The 20,931-nt window shown below is 42.9% G+C and overlaps 1 protein-coding gene across 3 annotated transcripts in view; it reads left to right on the plus strand.

Annotated features, from left to right (window-relative positions):
* LOC117540286 (NACHT, LRR and PYD domains-containing protein 14-like) overlaps nucleotides 1-17,444 on the plus strand; it is a 47,255-nt gene extending 29,811 nt beyond the window's left edge. For all 3 annotated transcript variants that reach the window (XM_034206883.1, XM_034206881.1, XM_034206882.1), the window contains 8 exons: nucleotides 3,363-3,403; nucleotides 3,756-3,796; nucleotides 13,297-13,343; nucleotides 13,580-13,797; nucleotides 14,660-14,919; nucleotides 15,775-15,891; nucleotides 16,009-16,150; nucleotides 16,645-17,444. In XM_034206883.1, coding sequence (XP_034062774.1) covers nucleotides 3,363-3,403; nucleotides 3,756-3,796; nucleotides 13,297-13,343; nucleotides 13,580-13,797; nucleotides 14,660-14,919; nucleotides 15,775-15,891; nucleotides 16,009-16,150; nucleotides 16,645-16,979 — 1,201 coding nt within the window. In that variant the 3' untranslated portion in view covers nucleotides 16,980-17,444. The remainder of the gene's footprint in view (nucleotides 1-3,362; nucleotides 3,404-3,755; nucleotides 3,797-13,296; nucleotides 13,344-13,579; nucleotides 13,798-14,659; nucleotides 14,920-15,774; nucleotides 15,892-16,008; nucleotides 16,151-16,644) is intronic.
* Nucleotides 17,445-20,931: the final 3,487 nt, after the last annotated feature.

The raw sequence follows: 20,931 nt of genomic DNA on the forward strand, positions 1-20,931 counted from the left end.
ATCCTGAGGGCTTTCTTTAAGGTTAACCTGGTATTTTTACTCCACTACATTTATTTTAGTTACTTTACAGATTTGGATTAATGATGTGAAATATAAACAACCCTTAAATCAGACTTTAGTTACACCTGAGTAAAATTCAGGGAAGGTGATTGTCAAGTGCCAACAATCAGGAGATATATTTGATTGTTGGTGCTTGAGAAGACTAAATATTTATCTGCAGATCTCTATAAAGCATATTCATTCATAATAATAATAATACATTTTATTTCTATAGTGCTTTTCTTGAACCCAAAGACGCTTTACATTTGGGAGGGAGGGTAGACAAACAAAACAAAACCAAAAAGAAAAGCAGTCAGGAGGAAGTTGGTTGAGAGGGGGGGGCTTATCAGGGTTTCCCACACATAGACTATACTTGGGCCGCCCAGGTATATTTCGCGACCCATTTAGGTTTTTTTTTTTTATATATTTTTTTTTTATTCGTCCACGCCATCTGCGATCGATTAACTTGTAGAATGCAATATATTAGACGTTAAGTACTTTGTCAGGCTTAATATTTATCTGTAGATAGATACCCCCAAAGCTTTTTTCTTATTTAAAAGAAGACCTTAGCCTAAAGTATTCTTTAATGTTTAAATAAAGCCTTATTAGTTTGTCTGTTTTGCACATCCTCCTATCAGGCACTAAACTGTTTTATTGTAGATATTATTTACAGTATCTTCTTGATATTTTCTATTCTATATTTATATCAATGACCTTCTACTTTCCCACTATTTTGTATGTATTCTTAATATTTAAATGTTTTCATCAAATATAACACATTCAAAAGTGCTTTACAAAAATGAAAGACATTAAGAAAAAGGCATTTTAAAACAGTCATTAAAAAGCAACCCAACCTTCCTGTATTGCAATTACTCTAAACGTGTAGTAACGTGCTTTAACCAGTAGGAGGTGCGGGATAAAACGCTGTCAAGTTTACAGTGTTAACAAAATAAAATATACTGCTGTTTCTGGTTTAGTTTACGACGGATATATGATGTTATTGTTTTGATATTTGTAACACAAAAGCGATATAAAAAACTCACAGCAACACAGAAAATATGGTCTTAACATGACCCAGCAGTCTAGTAGTTAATAAAAAACAATAATATCAAAACAAATTATTACTACTAACTTTATTCTGAAATTAAAACAGAACGGTAAAAGAATAGTTTCCGGTCTATTCTGATGCCCGGGTTGCGTTCGGATAATCCAAAAATCAGCTCCTAAATTCTAACCCTATCTCCTATCCCTTGACCTCTGAGTGAAACGTCACGGGGTTAAGGGATAGTGGATAGGAGAATTCAAAAGGACTTAGGAGAAGAGACCGCGGTACTTTAGAGAATCCGAATGCACTTTCACTATCTGACGTGTTTATGATGCGCCAGCGGACGTCATGAATGTGCGTCTGCTGCTGTGGGGTAACCATGGAAACTACAGTTTTCTATACAGCGGACTACAACATGGATGTTCAATAAGAACGAGGGACTCATCTAGAGACTCTGCACCGTGCTCTGATGCTTTATGCTTTATGAACGTGGACAACAGAGAAACAGATTCTTCAGGACCAAAGTTGGAATTGAAATAAAAAAGGAAAGTGAAACTTCTGCTCGTCACCCTCTCCCTCCGGTCCACATTAATACAAATGATCCCAATACGTATGATTGATGAAAAGATCTTAAAATCAATACAAATGTATTTATTATAAACGTTAGTCCTTAACATCTATCCCTGTGTATATCACCATTCAAACATCTTTTAAAAGTTGAACAAACTCCACACAGCTCAGTAAAGACTGTGAGAGGTCGACTTTATTTGATCATTTCAGTAAAAACTAACGTTCATATTTCTCTTTTTGATTATAATACTGATGAACGTTCAGAAAAAAGCACTTTGGCAACTTACCACATACGTTTTAAAATGCTTAATAAGCACCGTAACTTTCATGATATCATTTCTCGGTCATAATCGGTTGTTTCCGTGAATGGCCGACTGTTGTGATGGCAAATGCTGCGGCTGCAATGCATTGTGGGGCAGCATTTTCTCCTCTCCTTTCGGTTAGGGAGGTCCAGTGGTTCCTAAGCTAAAGGAGGTTATAAAGGAAGTTTGAATCCTCCTTTCCTTACATTTGGAGAATTGGAACGGCACTTATCATGGCTGCCACTGACGTACTTCCGGGTCATTTCACTCCGTTAGGAAGGTTCCTAAGCTAAATGGACTATTGGAATGCAACCCCGATCTCTGTAGATAAATAAAGAACTATGACAGATGTGTAATAATTAATGCAGCCAAACCATTTATTACAATGCATTCATGTGATGACTTTCAAAGAGTAAAGCAAGCACTGCTGAATAAAGTATGATTTTATCTTTTACGAAACGTTTTTTTTTCATATGGAATGCAGTTGTAGGTCAACCAATCACAGAGCTTGAGGACTGATCACGGGGTTTGTCCATAGACTGTATATATATATAAAGGGTTTGTCAAGCTAAGCACATGGTGTAGTCCCAAACGATAGCTGAGGATTCTGGGTAGTGTAGTGTCTTCTGCCTTCCTAAAACTCAGAAAAAATATTTGTTACTCCGAATCGAAAGGGGAAAATACAAAAGCATTGTACACAATTCATTGTGTACAACATCCGTTATCCAATAGGAATGGACGCTCGTAATACAATAAAGGGGACATGATCATTATCTTTTAAATAACGTTAACTAAAGGGAACAATCTATTGACACAGCTGAAACTCTGGCCTTCCTTAAAAACTAACTCATTTAATAAAAATCACAGTTGCATTACACACAATGCACTGTTTTTTGAGAACACAAATTCGTAACTAATGTAATTTTTACATTCTGACGAAAAATAAAATAATTATGAATACAAATAAAATAAAAGAAGCCTCCCGTGAGTTACTACAAGCTATAAAGTAGATTTTAAAAACGTTTCATAGAATAAAAGCTCACTGCGGGACGTTGTAGAAATACGTGTGTGCACCACGACAAAGGAGCCTCATTCACTTTACATTGGGGTTGTTTGCGCGGTGCCGACACGTAAATGTAGCAGAGTGCGTGACTCCACCACTTACGGTGTTAAGGTGTTGCGGTGTTAAGGAGTCGTGGTGGAGTATCACATTCTGGTGAGACCAGGTTGACGGAAAATATTCGGTTAACGCAACCTCTGAGCTGTGGTTGTCAGTCGTAGAGTTTGCAGAGAAGATATCATGGGATGTAAAGCATTAGATCAGTCAGGACTCTGAAGCTGACTTAAAGAACAAACACTTCATTTTATCTGGATCTAAAACTGTTGGATTGTGTTCATCCCTACAGGATCAATAACGAGACGATCAGAGCCAAGATCCAGAAGAACTGTGAGTACTGAAACCATATCCTCCATTCATCAAGATATTGTACATTACATCTGATCTTAAATAGTCTTTATAGTACAACAACAATATATTTTAATTCCATTTTGATACAGCTCTATTAAATCATTTTGGCTGCTAATGTTTCTCTTTGTTCAAGTGTAATTCTGTGTGACTGGCAAAGCCACACTGGCAAAGCCAAACAAAATGTATGGATATTCTTCGTTGTACTTAACAATTCAACTAATGCTATACTTACTCAGCGGGTGTAATTTTAGCATCGGGACACGCACACAAGTTTCAGTCACAGTCAACAATTCTCTGAATTTTCTCACCTCTCACCTCTTCTTTCCATCAGGTGACTCCAATGTGGAACAGGAAGTGAAGACTGACAGAAAGGTGAGAGAGGAGCGTAAAGAGTGAAGTGTATTTATTTCACCACTGAATTCAAATATAATTGTTAGGGCTGTCAAGTTAAATGCTGTAACGCTCGCAATTGATTGAAATGATTCAGGTATTTGGTTGAGTTATGAATATTTCCAGTGGCAGCTGGTGGAACATATTTTTGGTGGGGCTATGGAAATGACCGACCAAACCATACTAGGGCGGTCCAGGGGGATCCTCCCCCAGAAGATTTTTTTGAGAAATGGCCCCTTAAATTATGACTTCTGGTGATGTTAGAGGGGGGGGGGGGAGGACAAATTGAGGCTTCAAAATATGAGATAATCCATAATCTTCAGTGTGGTCAGCTATGAATATTCCAAAACTGTGCAACAGGCCCACACAAACTGCAGAACACTGGTGCTTTGGGAACACTCAAGTGCGTGCGTGCGTGCGTGCGTGCGTGCGTGCGTGCGTGCGTGCGTGCGTCATACTTGCCAACCCTCCCGATTTCCTCCCGGGTTCATATTTCTCCCGATTTCTGACAAAATACGATTTACTCACGACTGTTTCCACTCGGACTTTAATACAGCTACACCAGAGCCCTAGAGAGAAAGAGTTACGACACTCTTTGATGTCGCCGCCAGCCGGTCACGTGGTTTATGTATGCCGGGATAGTTCAAAACGCACTTCCGGGGCAATGTTTCTCTATGGCAAAAACAGCACGAACATGGTCAAAATAGTCATAGATTAAACCAACTGTAAAGGCAACCGAACAACAAATATTTGCCAGTGAGGGATATGGTGTGAAGCTTTTCCAGACGTGTGGTGTTGACAGCAAATCAGGTCTTCTCTTTGAGTGCATTTAAGATGTTTATTTGGATTGCAGGATGATGACAGCAAAACAAGAGCCAGGTGTTTAACTGATAACTAAACAACTAACTGATAAAGAAATAAACCGAAATTAACTCAAAACAAACAGAAAATAAGCGAAAACACGCACGGTTGAAAAACTGTGTGGCTTCCCTCTGGTGATTCCCAATCCCTAATGCTGTGCACCTGTGTCCTCCCCAAATAGTAGGCTGTACCCTGAAATTGTCAATTCAGTAGTATCACAGCACCTTCATATACAAATATTAAAATACATCAAATTGGCTGCAACACCAACGCTGTTATTTTTTAAAGATTGCTTTCATATTTACATGATGTGGTTACACTTTGTATGGATTGGCACTATTTCCAAGTTTCGTTATTTAACGATATTTTGAGGGGAAAGTGTGGTAGCACAAGCAGGCTATGTTGATGTCACTGCCAGGGCAGTCACGTCCGTAGTATAGTTGCGCTGCGCTGTCATGTTCTTCTATGGGACAGACATGTAACGATCAACTATCTAAAAATAGTTGTGTTAATTAAACGCACAAGGGGTTCTTGAATGAAATAATATTATAAAAGGTAAACAGAAATAATAAACGGATAATCTGCTCTTCCCACAAAATAGTCCCCACGGAAATGTATTAACTAAAGTCTATATGCACACATTAACAAAATAAACAAAGACAGGTTTTCTGCGTTATTCAAATGTATTCACAGTTTTTCGAGCCAAACAAAACAAATAAAACCCAACAAAAAGTCCACTCGCGATACATTGAAATTGTCTTTACTGCCTAATCCAGGCCATAGTGTAGTTCATTGATACAAAAAAAGGCTGTTGCTCCTGTGCCCGTCGGCGGCAAAAACAGAAATGTTTGTAGGCCTTTTCAGGCTATAATCCACAAAAAAGGAAAACACGATGATCGGCGTGGCACAAAGGAGCGATCTCACCCTGTGTTGGAGAGAATCTCTCTCACTGTGCGCGTCCTCTCCAGTGCTTCGAGGTTGGTCGATGCAATATCCACATACGGTTACTTTTTTACAAATATTTACAAACAACTATTTACAATAAAGCAACTATTTATAAAAAAGCAATACTATTTACAAATAAGGGTTAGGGTAAGCAATTATTTACAAAAAAAAACATCTGTTTCGGGGCCTGAAGATCGGTCCCAAGGGCAGCTGGAAACCAGTCCAGACAGGACTGGTGATGGCCACAACAACAATCCTGGAGGTCCAGCATGACCTGTTGAGACAAGGGCACACATTTGTTCTCACAAGCCGCTTCACTCAAGACTGCCTGGAAAACACATTTTCGTCCATTCGTCTGAGGAACTCTGTCCCAACACCTGTAGAGTTCCAATATGCACTGCGCGCTGTCACCGTGGGCCAGTTCCTATCGCCAGTGCATACTGGCAGTTACGTGGAGGATGGATCAGACCACTTGGCAGACTTCCTGGACATGCAGAACAGCAGCTGCAGTCCTCCTGACATTCTGAGAGTGGTGCAGCTGGTAGACCTGACAACACCACCTGACATCACTAAAACCAAGTCCTGTGTGCTATACCACCTTGCAGGATACATCGTGAAAAGGGTCATCAGCTTCTCACTTTGTGACAAATGCCAGTGTGCCCTAGTGAAAAATGTCAGTGATGGTGAAAATGAGAGAGCTGGTCTGCTGGTATTAAAATAATTTAAAAGGGGTGCACTTTACCGTCCATCTGATGAGGTTTTCACCCTTGTTCAGAACGTGGAGCAGCTGTTCCGTGTGAGGACGAGCGATTCCCTCATGGAGTCCTCAAATGCAGTGTCACAGCTTGAACAAGAAGCCATGTTGCTGGACAGCAACCTTCCCTCATGCCATGACCTGAAGACAAAAATCCTCTCAACATACATCAGGCTGAGATTAAGGATTGCATCAAAGTGCATCAGGGCTGAGAGGAAGGATAAACATAAAGGGTATCTTGGCAGCAAGAGTCAGAGTAAGAAGGCAAAGAAGACCCAACAGACCTCTGCACCGAAGGTCATAACATCTAGGCCACTGCCAAACACCTTACTCGTTGCCATCGATGTACTTGGCATCTCCATTCCCGGTCCACCGTCAGCAGCCTCCAGCCTCCTCTTCTTTCAGCAGTCATCACCTGCAGCCGTTGCCAGCACCAGCCTCCTTCAGCAGCAGCACCCTCCTCCAGCAGCAGCACCTCCTCTAGCAGCAGCACCCTCCAGCAGCAGCACCCTCCTTCAGCAGCAGCAGCCTCCTCCAGCAGCAGCACCCTCCTTCAGCAGCAGCAGCCTCCGCCAGCAGCAGCAGCAACAGCCATGGCTGACATATGAGGCTGAATAAAAAAAAGTGCTTATTATGTGTTTATTTTGTTAAAAATAAACATTTTGGATGCATGACCATGTTTTAGACTCATCCTTCATTCACTGCTGTAGAGTAGCCTATTCAGTAGGCTATTATTTTTTTAAGACTGAATAATACCTTTGAAGAACAATCATTAAACTAGTGTGTATATTATAATACAAAGGAATCTATCCTAGCATGCCATCAAGCATTAAAAAGTAGCGCTAGGCTAGTTGTACAGTACAGATGAGTTAACACGGAACAGTAAAAAAAAAAACTAAGTACAGTCAACATGTCACATAATAAATGTTAGTATATCCCAAAATTCAATGAAATATTAAATGAAATATTTATCACAAACGCCACCTCATTTCTACTAGTGCTAGCAGTTAAGTCATATCATACAGAAAAAGCCGACTAACGGCCCGTCTACACTACAGGCATAAAAAAATCTTGAAGCTGGGCGTGTCTGAGGCTTGGCGATTTCTCGCGCCCAAGGCGACCAACAACCAATCACATGAATCTCCCGCCCCCGACATACAAAGCAATAGCAATGTTAAAACGAAGTAAACTGGATATAAACTCCCCAAACAGACGAAAACCTACCAGTTTCACCCACTGTCTCTGCCACCTCCCTCCATGCCTGGTTCCTCCGGTTTGTATCCCGGTAAATAGTTCTGGTCGTAAAGAACCAGGTGATTTGCTACCGTAATTTCTCGTTTGGAATATGAGGAAATGAACTGCGGTCTGGCTCTCCCAGCTTGCACGCTGTTTGATTGGCTAGCGCTTGTACTGGCGGGATTTGCATAAACGGGATTTGATTGGCTGATGCCAAGCATCAAGCCTCAAAAGTTGAACATTGCTCAACTTTTGATGCTCGCAATGCTTGCAAAGCCACGCTCCGCTCCCCACAATGCAGTTCGGCGAAGATTCAAAATCAACTACGTCACCCCATTCAACTGAATGGGCGAAGCGTTGAAAGCATTTTTCGATGCCTGTAGTGTAGACGGGCCGTAAGGATGGCTGACACGGTCAGGTTCAGCAGATAAAAACCAAAATAACAAAAAAAACATAATCAATCTAAATCCTGGTTGTTAGTTACCCAGCATCATTGATATATAAGCTGCTAGCGATTCATTACTGAAATCTTACCTTCAAAGCTGACGAAGTCGCGCTAGCTAACTAGCAGGCAATGCTAGCTAAATTGGTTGTAACAACCAAGATAAAATATAGATAATTACGCTGTGCATATACAAATGAAGACCAGTATAAGCATCATAAAGGGCCTCTGATACAATATAGACAGTTGACAATTCAAAAGAGTTCGATATTTCAGCAACTTACCTCTGGAACTAATCGACGCGCCGTAATGTAAGTGAATGAGGTCCAACACCCAAATGACAATATTTTGAACTATTTCGATGTCCATACCCCGGAAGTAGGCGCCGCCATTTTTTACAACAGAGGTCTATGGGAGTGTCGTAACTCTTAGGCCCTTTCTCATTTCTCTAACTCCCCTCCTCGACTCCCCTCCTCGACTCCCCTCCTCGACTTCTATCCTCGAGACTTAGTCCCGCCCACAGGAGATGCGAGCGGAGGAGCCGAGGAGGGGAACCGAGGAGAGAGGAGGGGAAGCAGCAGGCGGTTAGAGAAATGAGAACTCCTCTCCTCTGACCAGTCATTTTAAAGAGACGTCCATTAATGATGACAGGAGGCACAGCAGCCCTCTGTCTGATGGACAGATGTGTTCATGACCACTAATATATTTACTTTGATTCATTGACAGTGCAGTATAATGATGAGACAATAACAGGCTACAGATGCGGACACACACACACACACACACACACACACACACACACACACACACACACACACACACACACACACACACACACACACACACATATATGTATATATTTATATAAATATATACAATTTCAGAATCAAACAGAACACTCTCATAATAACGTAACACTATCAGAGACTGGATATATCGCCCGGGCCAAAAGTTTTATTTACAAGTATTAAAAGTAAGCAGAGGACACCAAACCAACTGAGACCTGTCTGTTTGCTGCATCTATGCACACACTGTACCACACACACCTACACCACACACACGCACATACAGCTCCTAAAACAGGCTACAGCAGTTGTGTATTTTATTATGTGAAGCACTAAATGGTTTTAGAAAAATATCGACTCTTTGTAGATATCTACTAAACTAAAGCAAATAAAGAGAGTAGGCCTGTTATACTGAGTGATATATATTATACACACTGCTCTGCTTTCTGCACGGACCTCACAGCTGTTCTCACTGTAAACATCGCGTCGCGATGAAAGCAGTTAATAAAATAATATCCAGGGGATGCATGCAGAGCTGTCATTGGCTGAGATAAGTCCGGCCGTGCGTCACGACTCTTTGAAACATCTCTGTTCCCGGAAATGCATCCACGAAGGAGCCGTGGAGGACCGTGGAGGACCCATCAATGTATCCTCGGTTAGAGCTCCTCCAGAGAGCCTCCTCGACGCTCGATCCTCGGTCCTCAAAGTGCATTTAGAGAAATTAGATGTCCTTCAACATGGCGCGCTGAAATTCATTTCCGGGTCACTACCGGAGGACCGAGGAGTCGAGGAGGGGGATTTGATGAAATGAGAAAGGGCCCAAGTATCTCTATAGGACTCTGAGCTACACCATTGTTTGGTTTCCATGGTAGCGCGTCTCTTTAGCAGCGCGCGCAACTCAAAGTCTGAGAGGGTGAGGACTGAGGAGTCACAGAAAACGTTTTGCAGCAGGATAAACTGTTCAGCCCTATCACCACACGGCGCAACCTTTATAAAGAGGGGTCAGTGTCGCTTTTGCTCCCTCTTGCTCTTTGGCACGAAGGCCACTTCCGGGTTCCGCTGACGTGCTTTCTCCGCTGGCACCGGTGAGTTTGCGGTGGCTGCCGTTTGTTGTACACCTAGCATGACAATTAGCCTGAATACTAAATGTATCGCTGGTTGTAGACCCTTGCAGGGATCCTGCAGCCCATGTCTGCTGCCGCTGTAAATGAAGCTCTCCTGCCGTGTGTTTGTCTGAACTTGGCCTGATCGGAAGGTAGACCTTCTGCTTGTATCATTCTTCCTGAATGATCTTAACCTGGTATTGTTATCGTAACATCACCTTAAACTTAATGTCTGCTAGGCTCTGCGTGATAAAGGACTGCTGTTTTGCCTCCACGTCTGTTTTGCCTCTACGTCTTTCTTGCATCCACGACTGCTCTACGTCTACGAGTGTCTTGCCTGACTGATTGTTGCCTGGACGGCTGGTCTGCCCTCACGGCTGTGTCTGTCTGCACAGCCGGCTTGCCTGCCCTACTGTGCTTCACCGCTACACTACTGCCTGGTGGGTGTTGCTCTTGGCCTACATTGTCTGTACCAGCCTCTTGGTATCACTGTGCCTTTGCTCTTCATTACAGGGCCATATTTTAAACATTGTTATCGCGGACTGTTCGATTAATCTCTGTTCATGATTAGTTATTTCATTGAGTTAAGTTTGTTTTGTTTATTTAATTCAAGATTAAGTAGACTGTTAGGTTGATTTTCGTTTCTTTGGTTTAGTTTTCGACCCTGTTGCTTTAAATTTGTTTTGTTTATTTCAGTTAATATCAGTTACTTGAAATCAGTATTTTGTAGTATTCTTGACTTTTTATTGTCTTATACTTATCTTATGTGTTGGTCTGTGTATTCATTTGTGTTTACTGTTTATCCCAGTAATTGTGTCTTGTTTGCCCCTCTTAGTTGCTTGATTGATTGATTGAAAAGTTTATTAACAGCTTGTATATTGGGTACAGTACAGTACAGCTCAAAACATACAATTGTTAAGGGGATGCAGACCAGAGAAAGAATTTCGTCTTGTTTACATCAGGGTCCCCCATTTCCAATTAATCATATCATATAAGACATATAAGACATATTTGACATACAGATGGCTTATTTACAATTTACATACAGGTGGTTTTTTACATACAGATTGCTTATTTACAATTTTCATTTTAGATTTCATTCTAATACATCCTAACCGGACATTTAAGACATACCAAGTCTACAGATATACAGTTAGTAACAGAGTCTAAAATGCGAGTATATACATAGATGGGGGGGGAAGCTGTCCATTGAACGACAGGTTGAGATTTGTACCATTACCGGGGCCAGTTTTGCAATGCTCTCCCCCGAAGGTGCTCTTTAAGAGAGGTTTTGAAGGTAAGTATAGTTTTACTTTCCTTTACAGTTGTGGGAAGAGCGTTCCACCTTGATGTGGCATAATTGCGAAACGTGTATTCCCCCTTTTTTGTGCCAAATCTGGGTTTCACATGATTTGTGGAGCTCCCTCTGGTGTTATGATCATGGTATTCCTTGACCTTTGGGAAGAATTTTGACATGTACATGGGTACCATAGAGGTGTAGTGGATCTTGTAGACCAGGCCCATTGCAAGTAGCTGTACTCTGTCGTCTACTCTAAGCCATCCTAGGTTGTCAAAGTGGGCAGAGGTGAGGTGGGTTCTAGATGAAAGGTCAAGCAGTAGTCTGACCAGTTTATTTTGCGATGTTTGAAGTTTTATTTTTAGCGCCTTGGAGGTGCTATGGTACCATGACGTCCAAGCATAGTCATAGTACCCTTGAATGAGTGCTCCTGCCAGAGTTTTCAGGGTGTTTTTGTTTACCAGAGAGGAGATCCGGTATAGGAATCTAGTTCTTTGATTGACTTTTTTTATTACATTGGATGCCATTTTGTCGCAGGAGAGGTTTGCCTCAAGAATAGATCCTAGGTATGTCATTTCCTTCTTACTTGTGACAATAATGTCACCCACTGCTGAGAGCCAAAGGTGTGGTGCTGGTGTCCCCGGTGGTGGCTTCCCCCTTTGTGTGTCATGCTGTGCTCCCCCCTGATTGAGTGTGTAGTGATCACGGGTGCCTTAATTTACTTTGTTGGGATCCCTCTCACCCCTCGTCACCTCCATCCACTGGTAAGCCTCAGCATCCCTGAATTAAGAGTTCCCCCCTTTATTTCCAGTGTGTATAATGATCTTATGGTGTTTTTAATGATATTTTAATGCCAGAAATAAAACATTTGATAAATTGGAACCACGTCTCCTGCCCCTCAGTATCACGAACCTGAGTGCCTTGTTGGTACTTGGAATAATTATTTCCTTGGGTGCAATTCACAAGGTGGCGTTGTCTGTCTTTTAGTTGAATAGGATTTCCAACAAACACCCCCCACGTGCCGCCACATTAACAAGAATCGACAACTCGACCCTCTGCTCATTCCTTTCCTGTAAAATACAGGTCCAGCCCACACATACGCTCCATGGTGCTACAGGCATTGCCCTTACAACTACAATAAGCATGTAAATGTTAATCTACAGCTCCAGCGATCCACTAGCACCCGGAGTCTCCACCTGCAGATGCAGCCATCCTCAACAACTACTGTAGCGTCACCTTGGATACGAGTCCATACAACTCACAGACACACAGGCCAGGGCGCTGACAGGGCGCCCTTTGAGCATCAGATCTGACGACGCTGATTGGCTGAAATTATGTTTCGGCGGCATAGTTTACAGATAGCAACAGTCAGCTTGTTGGCTGCTGCTGCTCTGGCTGAGGGCTCCTTTCTACCGCCCGGACGAGAGAGGGTAATGATACACGCTGCGGCCAGGCAGGAAACATGTGACTTATCAGTAACTTTAGACATCATAAAACAATTTTAAACGAGATTTTATCGTAGATTATACATTTTACTGATACCAACTATATAATATTTACCTTGTTCATTAAAAAAAAAAAATATATATATATATTTTATTTTTAAATATATATATTTTTTATTTTTTTATTTTTAATGACAATCAAACATGTGGGAAGAGGGGGGGCGGCACCCCTATGGGCCGGCCGCGACTGAATATTTCTATTGAATTTGTTTCTTTTTTTTAATGGGAGGTGTGCCTAAGAGGATTACATATCACCAAGTTGATTCAATAAATGTATATGACGATACCATTTAAAATATCTGGATGCCCGACGAAATGGGAAATATTCCGACTGGCTGGTACTTCGGTTCTGTGATTGGCTGGTAATACTGTGCTGTGATTGGCAGGTAATACTGTGCTGTGATTGGCTGGTGCTTGTGTTCTGTGATTGGCTGGTAATACTGCGATTGGCTGGTAATACTGTGTTTTGACAGTTTGAAATTGATAATGACCTCAGATGATCCAGACTACTAAGCATTTTTCAAATACAAAATAAATAACTTTGTTTGTTCCAGGCTCCTGAATCCTTCTCACCTGAACACACAACTGGATCTTCATACAGGTAATCCTATAACATGACCAAACATTATTTTAAACATATTAAATGTATATTGATTTTATTGTGTTTGTGTACACACACATACTGATGCATATGGACACATCTTCAATGATGTTTCTGTAATCACCAGGTGTTTCAGATCTCCTCCAGGTCAGACTCCAGCTGGATTGAACACCTGTCACTCAAAACACAGGCCAGTGAAGGCTTGTTGTAGTAACTTGTCCCCTGTGTGTCTACAGCTTCAGGTGTCCTGGTCCAGGTGTGTTCCAGTGTGCTTCGACTGGCCTGGTGTTCGTCATGGTTCAGGAGGCAGAGCTTCTGTACAGGACGGTCCCTTGGGATGAGATCTTCCTCCAATCAGCTGGCAAGAAGGCAGCAGGGCCGCTGTTCGACGTGAAGAGTTCTGATGAAGCTGCCGTCTGCCAGCTCCACCTGCCACACAGTGAGACAGAGGATGGTAAAGACATCTGCAGTGTTAACACATATACACTTGTATAATGTTTATGTGGCACCTTTTTATATCTACTACCATTCAAAGGTTATGAAGCAGCTTTATTAAACTAGTTTAACAAAGATAACAACAGTATAATTCAGACACCACTTTTTTTTTGTCCCCAAAAGAAGAACAATGTGATTATGAAAACGTCCATTGTATCGATGTGTTCATGACATTATTGATCATTATTAAAGCTGACGATGCAATGCAGCTCTAAATACTGAGTTGGATTTTCTTCGGGCCCTCTGCAGTCTCTTCACTGTAATACTAAAGAGATTTAAACTGGGATTTGTCAGTCCACAGCATGCTCAGCTGCTAACAGTGCTAACTCAACGCTAACTCTCTGTAACTGTTGTGATGCTAAGCTAGCAGTTTGATTAATTAATGATTTGTTATCCATATGTTGCTCTCTCTGCTCTTTACATTGTCAGTCTGGCTGAACCATGTACAAAACAAAACAACAGAACTTTGTTACGCCTTAAAAGCTTTAGAAATCTCTTCACACATCTAGAGTCACTCACACATGAGACCGGACACAGTCAAGCTTTTCTGACAAGCATTTCAGCGTTCTTATGAATCAACAAACAATTAATAACGTTTATGCATGACAGTAAATGCTCCCATCCAGAAGGATCACAGGGCCACAGATCAATAATTAAATACTAAAATAAAAGGTGAAGGATATAAACTGGTACATACTAGTGAGGCTCCAAAGTGAATGACATTAGATCAACATTAGCTCTGAGCTAAAGTGGTGTGACATTGAATATGATGAAGCTGTTTCAGCAGCAAAGCAACAGATGACCAGCTCTTTGCTCCACAGCGCTGCTCCTGGACGGCCTGTTGTCTGTCGTCCACATCACTGATGAAGGCCTGAGCATCTTGGAGCCGCTGGAGGTTACACACACTCACGTGGTGGTGAAGGTGCCTCACCTCTCTCGCTTTGGCCTTATCATCGATAAATTGAAAAGGCTTCTAAAGTGGCGGATAAAGGGCCAAATTCTGGTGTTTCTACGAACCCCGTCCGGAGAGGAGCAAACACTGGATGTACATCTGCTGCAGAACAACGTCCATGTGGAGGAGGTAAAGTCAGGCTCTTTACATGCTCACCATCAGACTAAACACTGGTTTAAAACCACAGCTGTTTCCACACACACTGCTCCTCTTCTCAAACCTTCTCGTGCTGGGAGAAGAATAAGATCTATCTGAACTGTAAATCTTCAGATCGCTCTTTGTGGTTTTGTATGATTCTCTCTCAGCATGTCTTTCTGTCTGCGGAAACTGATGGCATAAAAGGTAAACACATCACACAGAACTGAACGACCTGCTGAGATGAATCACTGCCAAGACAATGTGATCTCATCCCTACCAGCCATATTTTACATCTTGGGCAGCAGCCTTTTGTGTTGTATAACTGACACAGACGGTTTGTGTTCGGTTAACGTTGTGACACGATACTCCGAGACACTGTCCTGTTACAGCTCAGGATCAGGTTTAGGTACCAAAACTGTTTGTGCAGGCATAAACAAAAAGATCATGGTTTGGATTAATGTGACATTGTGAATACAAATAACTCAGCTTTAGTTTTCACTCAGGACACAAGCTCCGCCCCCCCCCCCCCCCCCCCCCCTCTGCACTCCCGTAGCGGACTTTCTAGCTATTTTAGAAACGCCGTCCCTCAGAGCCTCTAGTAATGACAATTACAACAAAGTTAGCTGAAATCCTGGTGTTTCTCTAACAGACACTGAAGTGAGCCCTGTGCCAAAGGAATAGCTTCTTCAATAGCTTATATCCAATAATTAAAAGAATATATTTTGAATATTCCTTTACAAAGGCAATATATATATCAATAATTATGTTTTGTTGTTGTTTAATGTGATCTTTAACTAAAGTAGCCTTGACTATCCGAGAATAACTAAAGTTACCCTCTTACTGAAGGTTGCTGACAAACACAAACGTGCTGTGCACATCACAAACTCCTCCGACTGTGAGCTGGACATTGATCACAGTTACAGTGTGCACTGTGAACCTGAGGGCTTCTATATACAGCCTGAGGTGAGTCACTGATACTCCTCTAAAGGAACACAATGGTCATTAACACATTTATCTGCATGTGATATCACAATCAGGAAAGAAACAGATAAACGTTTAACTTCTGCTTCTGGTTTTCAGAGTAAAACATTTGATTCCAGGTTTGGACCAAATTACCATCCGACATTTCAAGTTTCCCTGACGACGACAACAGAGAGAGTGGTTTTGAAGGTCCAGGACCAAGATGGAAATGAAATCTGGTATTGTCGCGCGTCACTGGAAGGTAAAGACTCCACCTGAGTTCAGACCCAGTGATAGACTGATAACTCTAAAGCTCCATCTCATAGCAATCTCTATGAAGGCTCCATGGCAGCGCATCATTATGACATTAAACACACAACCTGTTATTTTTTAAAACCATAGTAAAAACTAGTGTGGTGTGGTGGTGAAACAGTGTGGCATCATGGGAGTTGTAGTCTTCAGCTTCTCCTGGTTAAGTGGATACGCCCCCATTACAGGAGACCGTGATGAGACGTACTGTTAGCTTGATTAAAATGAAATGTCTCTCTGAACCATTTGGGATAATGTAGGTACAAAACTCAACAAAACACGACTAACATAGGTGTAGTAGTTTTCAATGAGGAAATGTTACATATTATAACTTCAAGTGAACAGAAATCCACCCCTGGGAATGCTCAGTTACTTTCATTTTTAACAGATCTGTTTAACGTGATTGTTTGTTATTCAACAAAATTATTTTCCCTGTTTATCTACCAGGTCCAAGGCGTGAATTGTCCCAGAGAAATGTCCCAGCAGAGGGCAGAGTCCCAGCAGAGGGCAGAGTCCCAGCAGACCAGTGGCTGCGCTCAGTTCGGACAGAGTTCATTCAAAGAGTGACTCCAACTGTCCTGAAGGATCTTCTGGATAAACTCTTTGAGTCTGGAGTTATCACTGATTCTGAAATGACGTCAGCCAGAACCAAACCCCAAAATGACGGAGCACGAGAGGTGTTGGATGCGATACGAAATAAAGGAGCTCCAGCCTGCAGGGTTCTGATCAATGCTCTCCGTGAGCTGGACCCGTATCTTTACGTAATGCTCGACTCGAGCTGAAGCAAAACCTTGTGGAGTGTGTGTGACAGTTGAAGTCTAGTCCTGTGTTTTGTTACCTTTAACTATTTTCCCCTTGTCCTTGAAGGTAACACAGATTCTGAGTGAATGCTATTGCCTTCTCTTGTTTCTCCTGGACTCCAGCTACCCGGGCTTGTTCTTATTTTACCGATATTTTTTATTTTACCATAATATTTTATATTTATATTTATACAGGGTAATATGGATTTTTTAAATACATTTTTCAGGGTGGACCTCTCCAGGAATTAGGCAATGAGTTTTCAGCCTAGTTTTTATTAATCTGAATGGCTCAAATGTAAATAATTTGTTAAGTATTTCACAACTTAAAGGTGGGGTAGGTAAGTTTGAGAAACCGGCTCGAGATACACTTTTTGTTATATTCAATGGAATGCTCTTAACATCCATAAAAAATGTCATCTGTGAAAGCCGTAGTGCTGTAAAAAGCACGACCAATCATCTGAGCCGGCTAAAGTAACTGGATGGCCTACCTGCCAGTCAGCCTTCCATCTGTGCACAAACTTATCTCGTGCCCTCATTGGTCATGTGCACGTTCGTGTGTGTTGGGGGAGGGGCTCTGTGAGGAAGTCTGAAGTAAGGGGCAGATTATTTCCGGCTGTGTATTTTCAAATTCCAGCAAACTCGAGCTGGTTTCTCCAAAATTACCTACCCTACCTTTAATGTAATCAATTGTATATATTTATTTTGTAACATGATTTTCACCAAAAGAAATTACAAAATGTAGAGATGCTGCAACTGCTAGCTTTTATTGTTGAAAAATGTACATATTACTAAAGAGTTATAATTTACTGATAACAAACCATTTCCATTGTTTTGTATGTACATGTATCTACTTTCTTCATATATTTTTCTTCTACTTGTTTGTATTATTTTTTATCCATTCCAAAATAAATGTTGTTTTTGAAAAGCACATTGGGATTATTAGAGGAATATGCATTTGCTGATGTAGTTGCAGTTTCATTCTGCTGCCACTAGGTTTCAGTAAAGAGCCGTATTTCACTGATGGAAAACCATTACCAAGAGCCTGTAAAGTAAATGTATCTTTGGTGTGTGTACGGCCTTAATGTTCACACATTCTTATTCTGCCATATTTTTATGTAAATATAAAAGTTCCATTATCACCAATTAAAATAGTTCATTTCTTTGTTACTCTTTAAGTTCATAGCTATCACAACTTGTTGCATTTGTCTATTTTGATTTGTTGTTTACACCTGTGATTATGACCCTAGCCTTTTGTTCTGTACTTCATGTGTTTACCTTTCTCTCGTTCTGTTCTGTATTGGTTTGAGTTAATCAATAAAGGTTGAAATTGCCATAACTCTTGTCCACACTAATGCTAATGATAGCACACACATCACAATGGAAATGATTTGTTATACCTGGGTAAAACAGAGTCCATTCTCTTCGGTTCGAAACATAATCTCAGCAAATCCGACGACTTCTCAGTTGCAGTGGGCGACATTATTGTCACAAGTAAGAAGGAAATTACATACCTAGGATCTATTCTTGAGGCAAACCTCTCCTGTGACAAAATGGCATCCAATGTAATAAAAAAAGTCAATCAAAGAACTAGATTCCTATACCGGATCTCCTCTCTGGTAAACAAAAACACCCTGAAAACTCTGGCAGGAGCACTCATTCAAGGGTACTATGACTATGCTTGCACGTCATGGTACCATAGCACCTCCAAGGCGCTAAAAATAAAATTCAAACATCGCAAAATAAACGGGTCAGACTACTGCTTGACCTTTCATCTAGAACCCACCTCACCTCTGCCCACTTTGACAACCTAGGATGGCTTAGAGTAGACGACAGAGTACAGCTACTTGCAATGGGCCTGGTCTACAAGATCCACTACACCTCTATGGTACCCATGTACATGTCAAAATTCTTCCCAAAAGTCAAGGAATACCATGATCATAACACCAGAGGGAGCTCCACAAATCATGTGAAACCCAGATTTGGCACAAAAAAGGGGGGAATACACGTTTCGCAATTATGCCACATCAAGGTGGAACGCTCTTCCCACAACTGTAAAGGAAAGTAAAACTATACTTACCTTCAAAACCTCTCTTAAAGAGCACCTTCGGGGAGAGCATTGCAGAACTGGCCCCGGTAATGGTACAAATCTCAACCTGTCGTACAATAGACAGCTTCCCCCCCCCATCTATGTATATACTCGCATTTTAGACTCTGTTACTAACTGTATATCTGTAGACTTGGTATGTCTTAAATGTCCGGTTAGGATGTATTAGAACGAAATCTAAAATGAAAATTGTAAATAAGCAATCTGTATGTAAAAAACCACCTGTATGTAAATTGTAAATAAGCCGTCTGTATGTCAAATATGTCTTAAATGATATGATGAATTGGAAATGGGGGACCCTGATGTAAACTGTTACGGTGTGTGAAGCAGGTAGGACCCAAATGCAGATTAACGTGAACATTCCTTTATTTCAAGGCTATACTAACAAAGACAGAACACAACACTCACAGAGGACAAGCCAAATCACAAGACGAACCGACACTGAACACAGGAAGAGACAAGACTAAATACAGGGAGGGGTAATCACAAGACGAGACACAGCCGGGCAGGGGAGGAGAAACACAAGGGCCACAGGTGAAAACAATCAGACAACTAGACACACCAGGGAAACTAACGACGGGAGGAAAAACACAGGGAAAAGGACCAGACAATATACCCAGAGGAAAACATGACAGGGAGAACAGCAAAACACCCAAACCAAGACATAGAAAACGTGACATAACACAATAATCGTAACAGAACCCCCAACCCTAGGGACGGATTCCAGACGTCCCTAAAACACCCAAAACAGTCCAATAAACGTCCCAAGAGCACCGCGGAGGACCCGGAAGGGATCTCGGGCGGACGACCCGGGGGCAAGGCAGAAGCCGAGAAGGGGGACTCGGGCGGACGGCCCGGGGGCAAGACAGAGTCCAAGGTGGGGGTTATGGAGGGGCGGAGGCCACCACGGGCGAACTCAGGGGGCCGAGCATGAGGGCGAGGACCGCGGCCGGGAAAGTCAGGGGGCCGGGCTCGAGGGCGAAGGCCGTGGCTCTCAGGGGGCCGGGATCGAGGGCGAAGACCAGCCAGCTCCGGAGGCCGGGCAGGCAGGCGCTGACGGGACAGCGCCGGAGGCCGGGCAGGACCCGGTGTCGGAGCTGGTGGGACAGGCCTCGGCAGGATCCCCCACGGAAGAGGACTAGGACACGGGATTGGCAGGACCCCCGGCAGGAGAGCAGTCGGCGGGACCTCCAACGGGATAGGACATAGGGTTGGCAGGACCCCCGGCAGGAGAGTAGTCGGCGGGGCCTCCAACGGCACAGGACATAGGATTGGCAGGACCCCCGGCAGGAGAATAGACGGCGGGACCTCCAACGAGACAGGACAAAGGGTTGGCAGGACACCCGGCAGGAGAGTAGTCGGCGGAGCCTCCAACGGCACAGGACAAAGGGTTGGCAGGACCCCCGGCAGGAGAGTAGTCGGCGGGACCTCCAACGAGACAGGACAAGGAGCTGGCAGGACCCCCGGCAGGAGAGTAGACGGCAGGACCTCCAACGGGACAGGACAAAGGGTTGGCAGGACCCCCGGCAGGAGAGTAGTCGGCGGGACCTCCAACGAGACAGGACAAAGGGTTGGCAGGACCCCCGGCAGGAGAGTAGTCGGCGGGGCCTCCAACGGCACAGGACAAAGGGTTGGCAGAACCCCCGGCAGGAGAGTAGTCGGCGGAAACCTCCAACGATACAGGACAAGGAGCTGGCAGGACCCCCGGCAGGAGAGTAGACGGCGGGACCTCCAAGGGGACAGGACAAAGGGTTGGCAGGAGAGTAGTCGGCGGGGCCTCCAACGGCACAGAACAAAGGGTTGGCAGGACCCCCGGCAGGAGCGTAGACG

This window comes from Gymnodraco acuticeps, unplaced genomic scaffold (assembly GCF_902827175.1).
Source record: "Gymnodraco acuticeps unplaced genomic scaffold, fGymAcu1.1, whole genome shotgun sequence".
In the NCBI taxonomy this organism is placed as follows: domain Eukaryota; kingdom Metazoa; phylum Chordata; class Actinopteri; order Perciformes; family Bathydraconidae; genus Gymnodraco; species Gymnodraco acuticeps.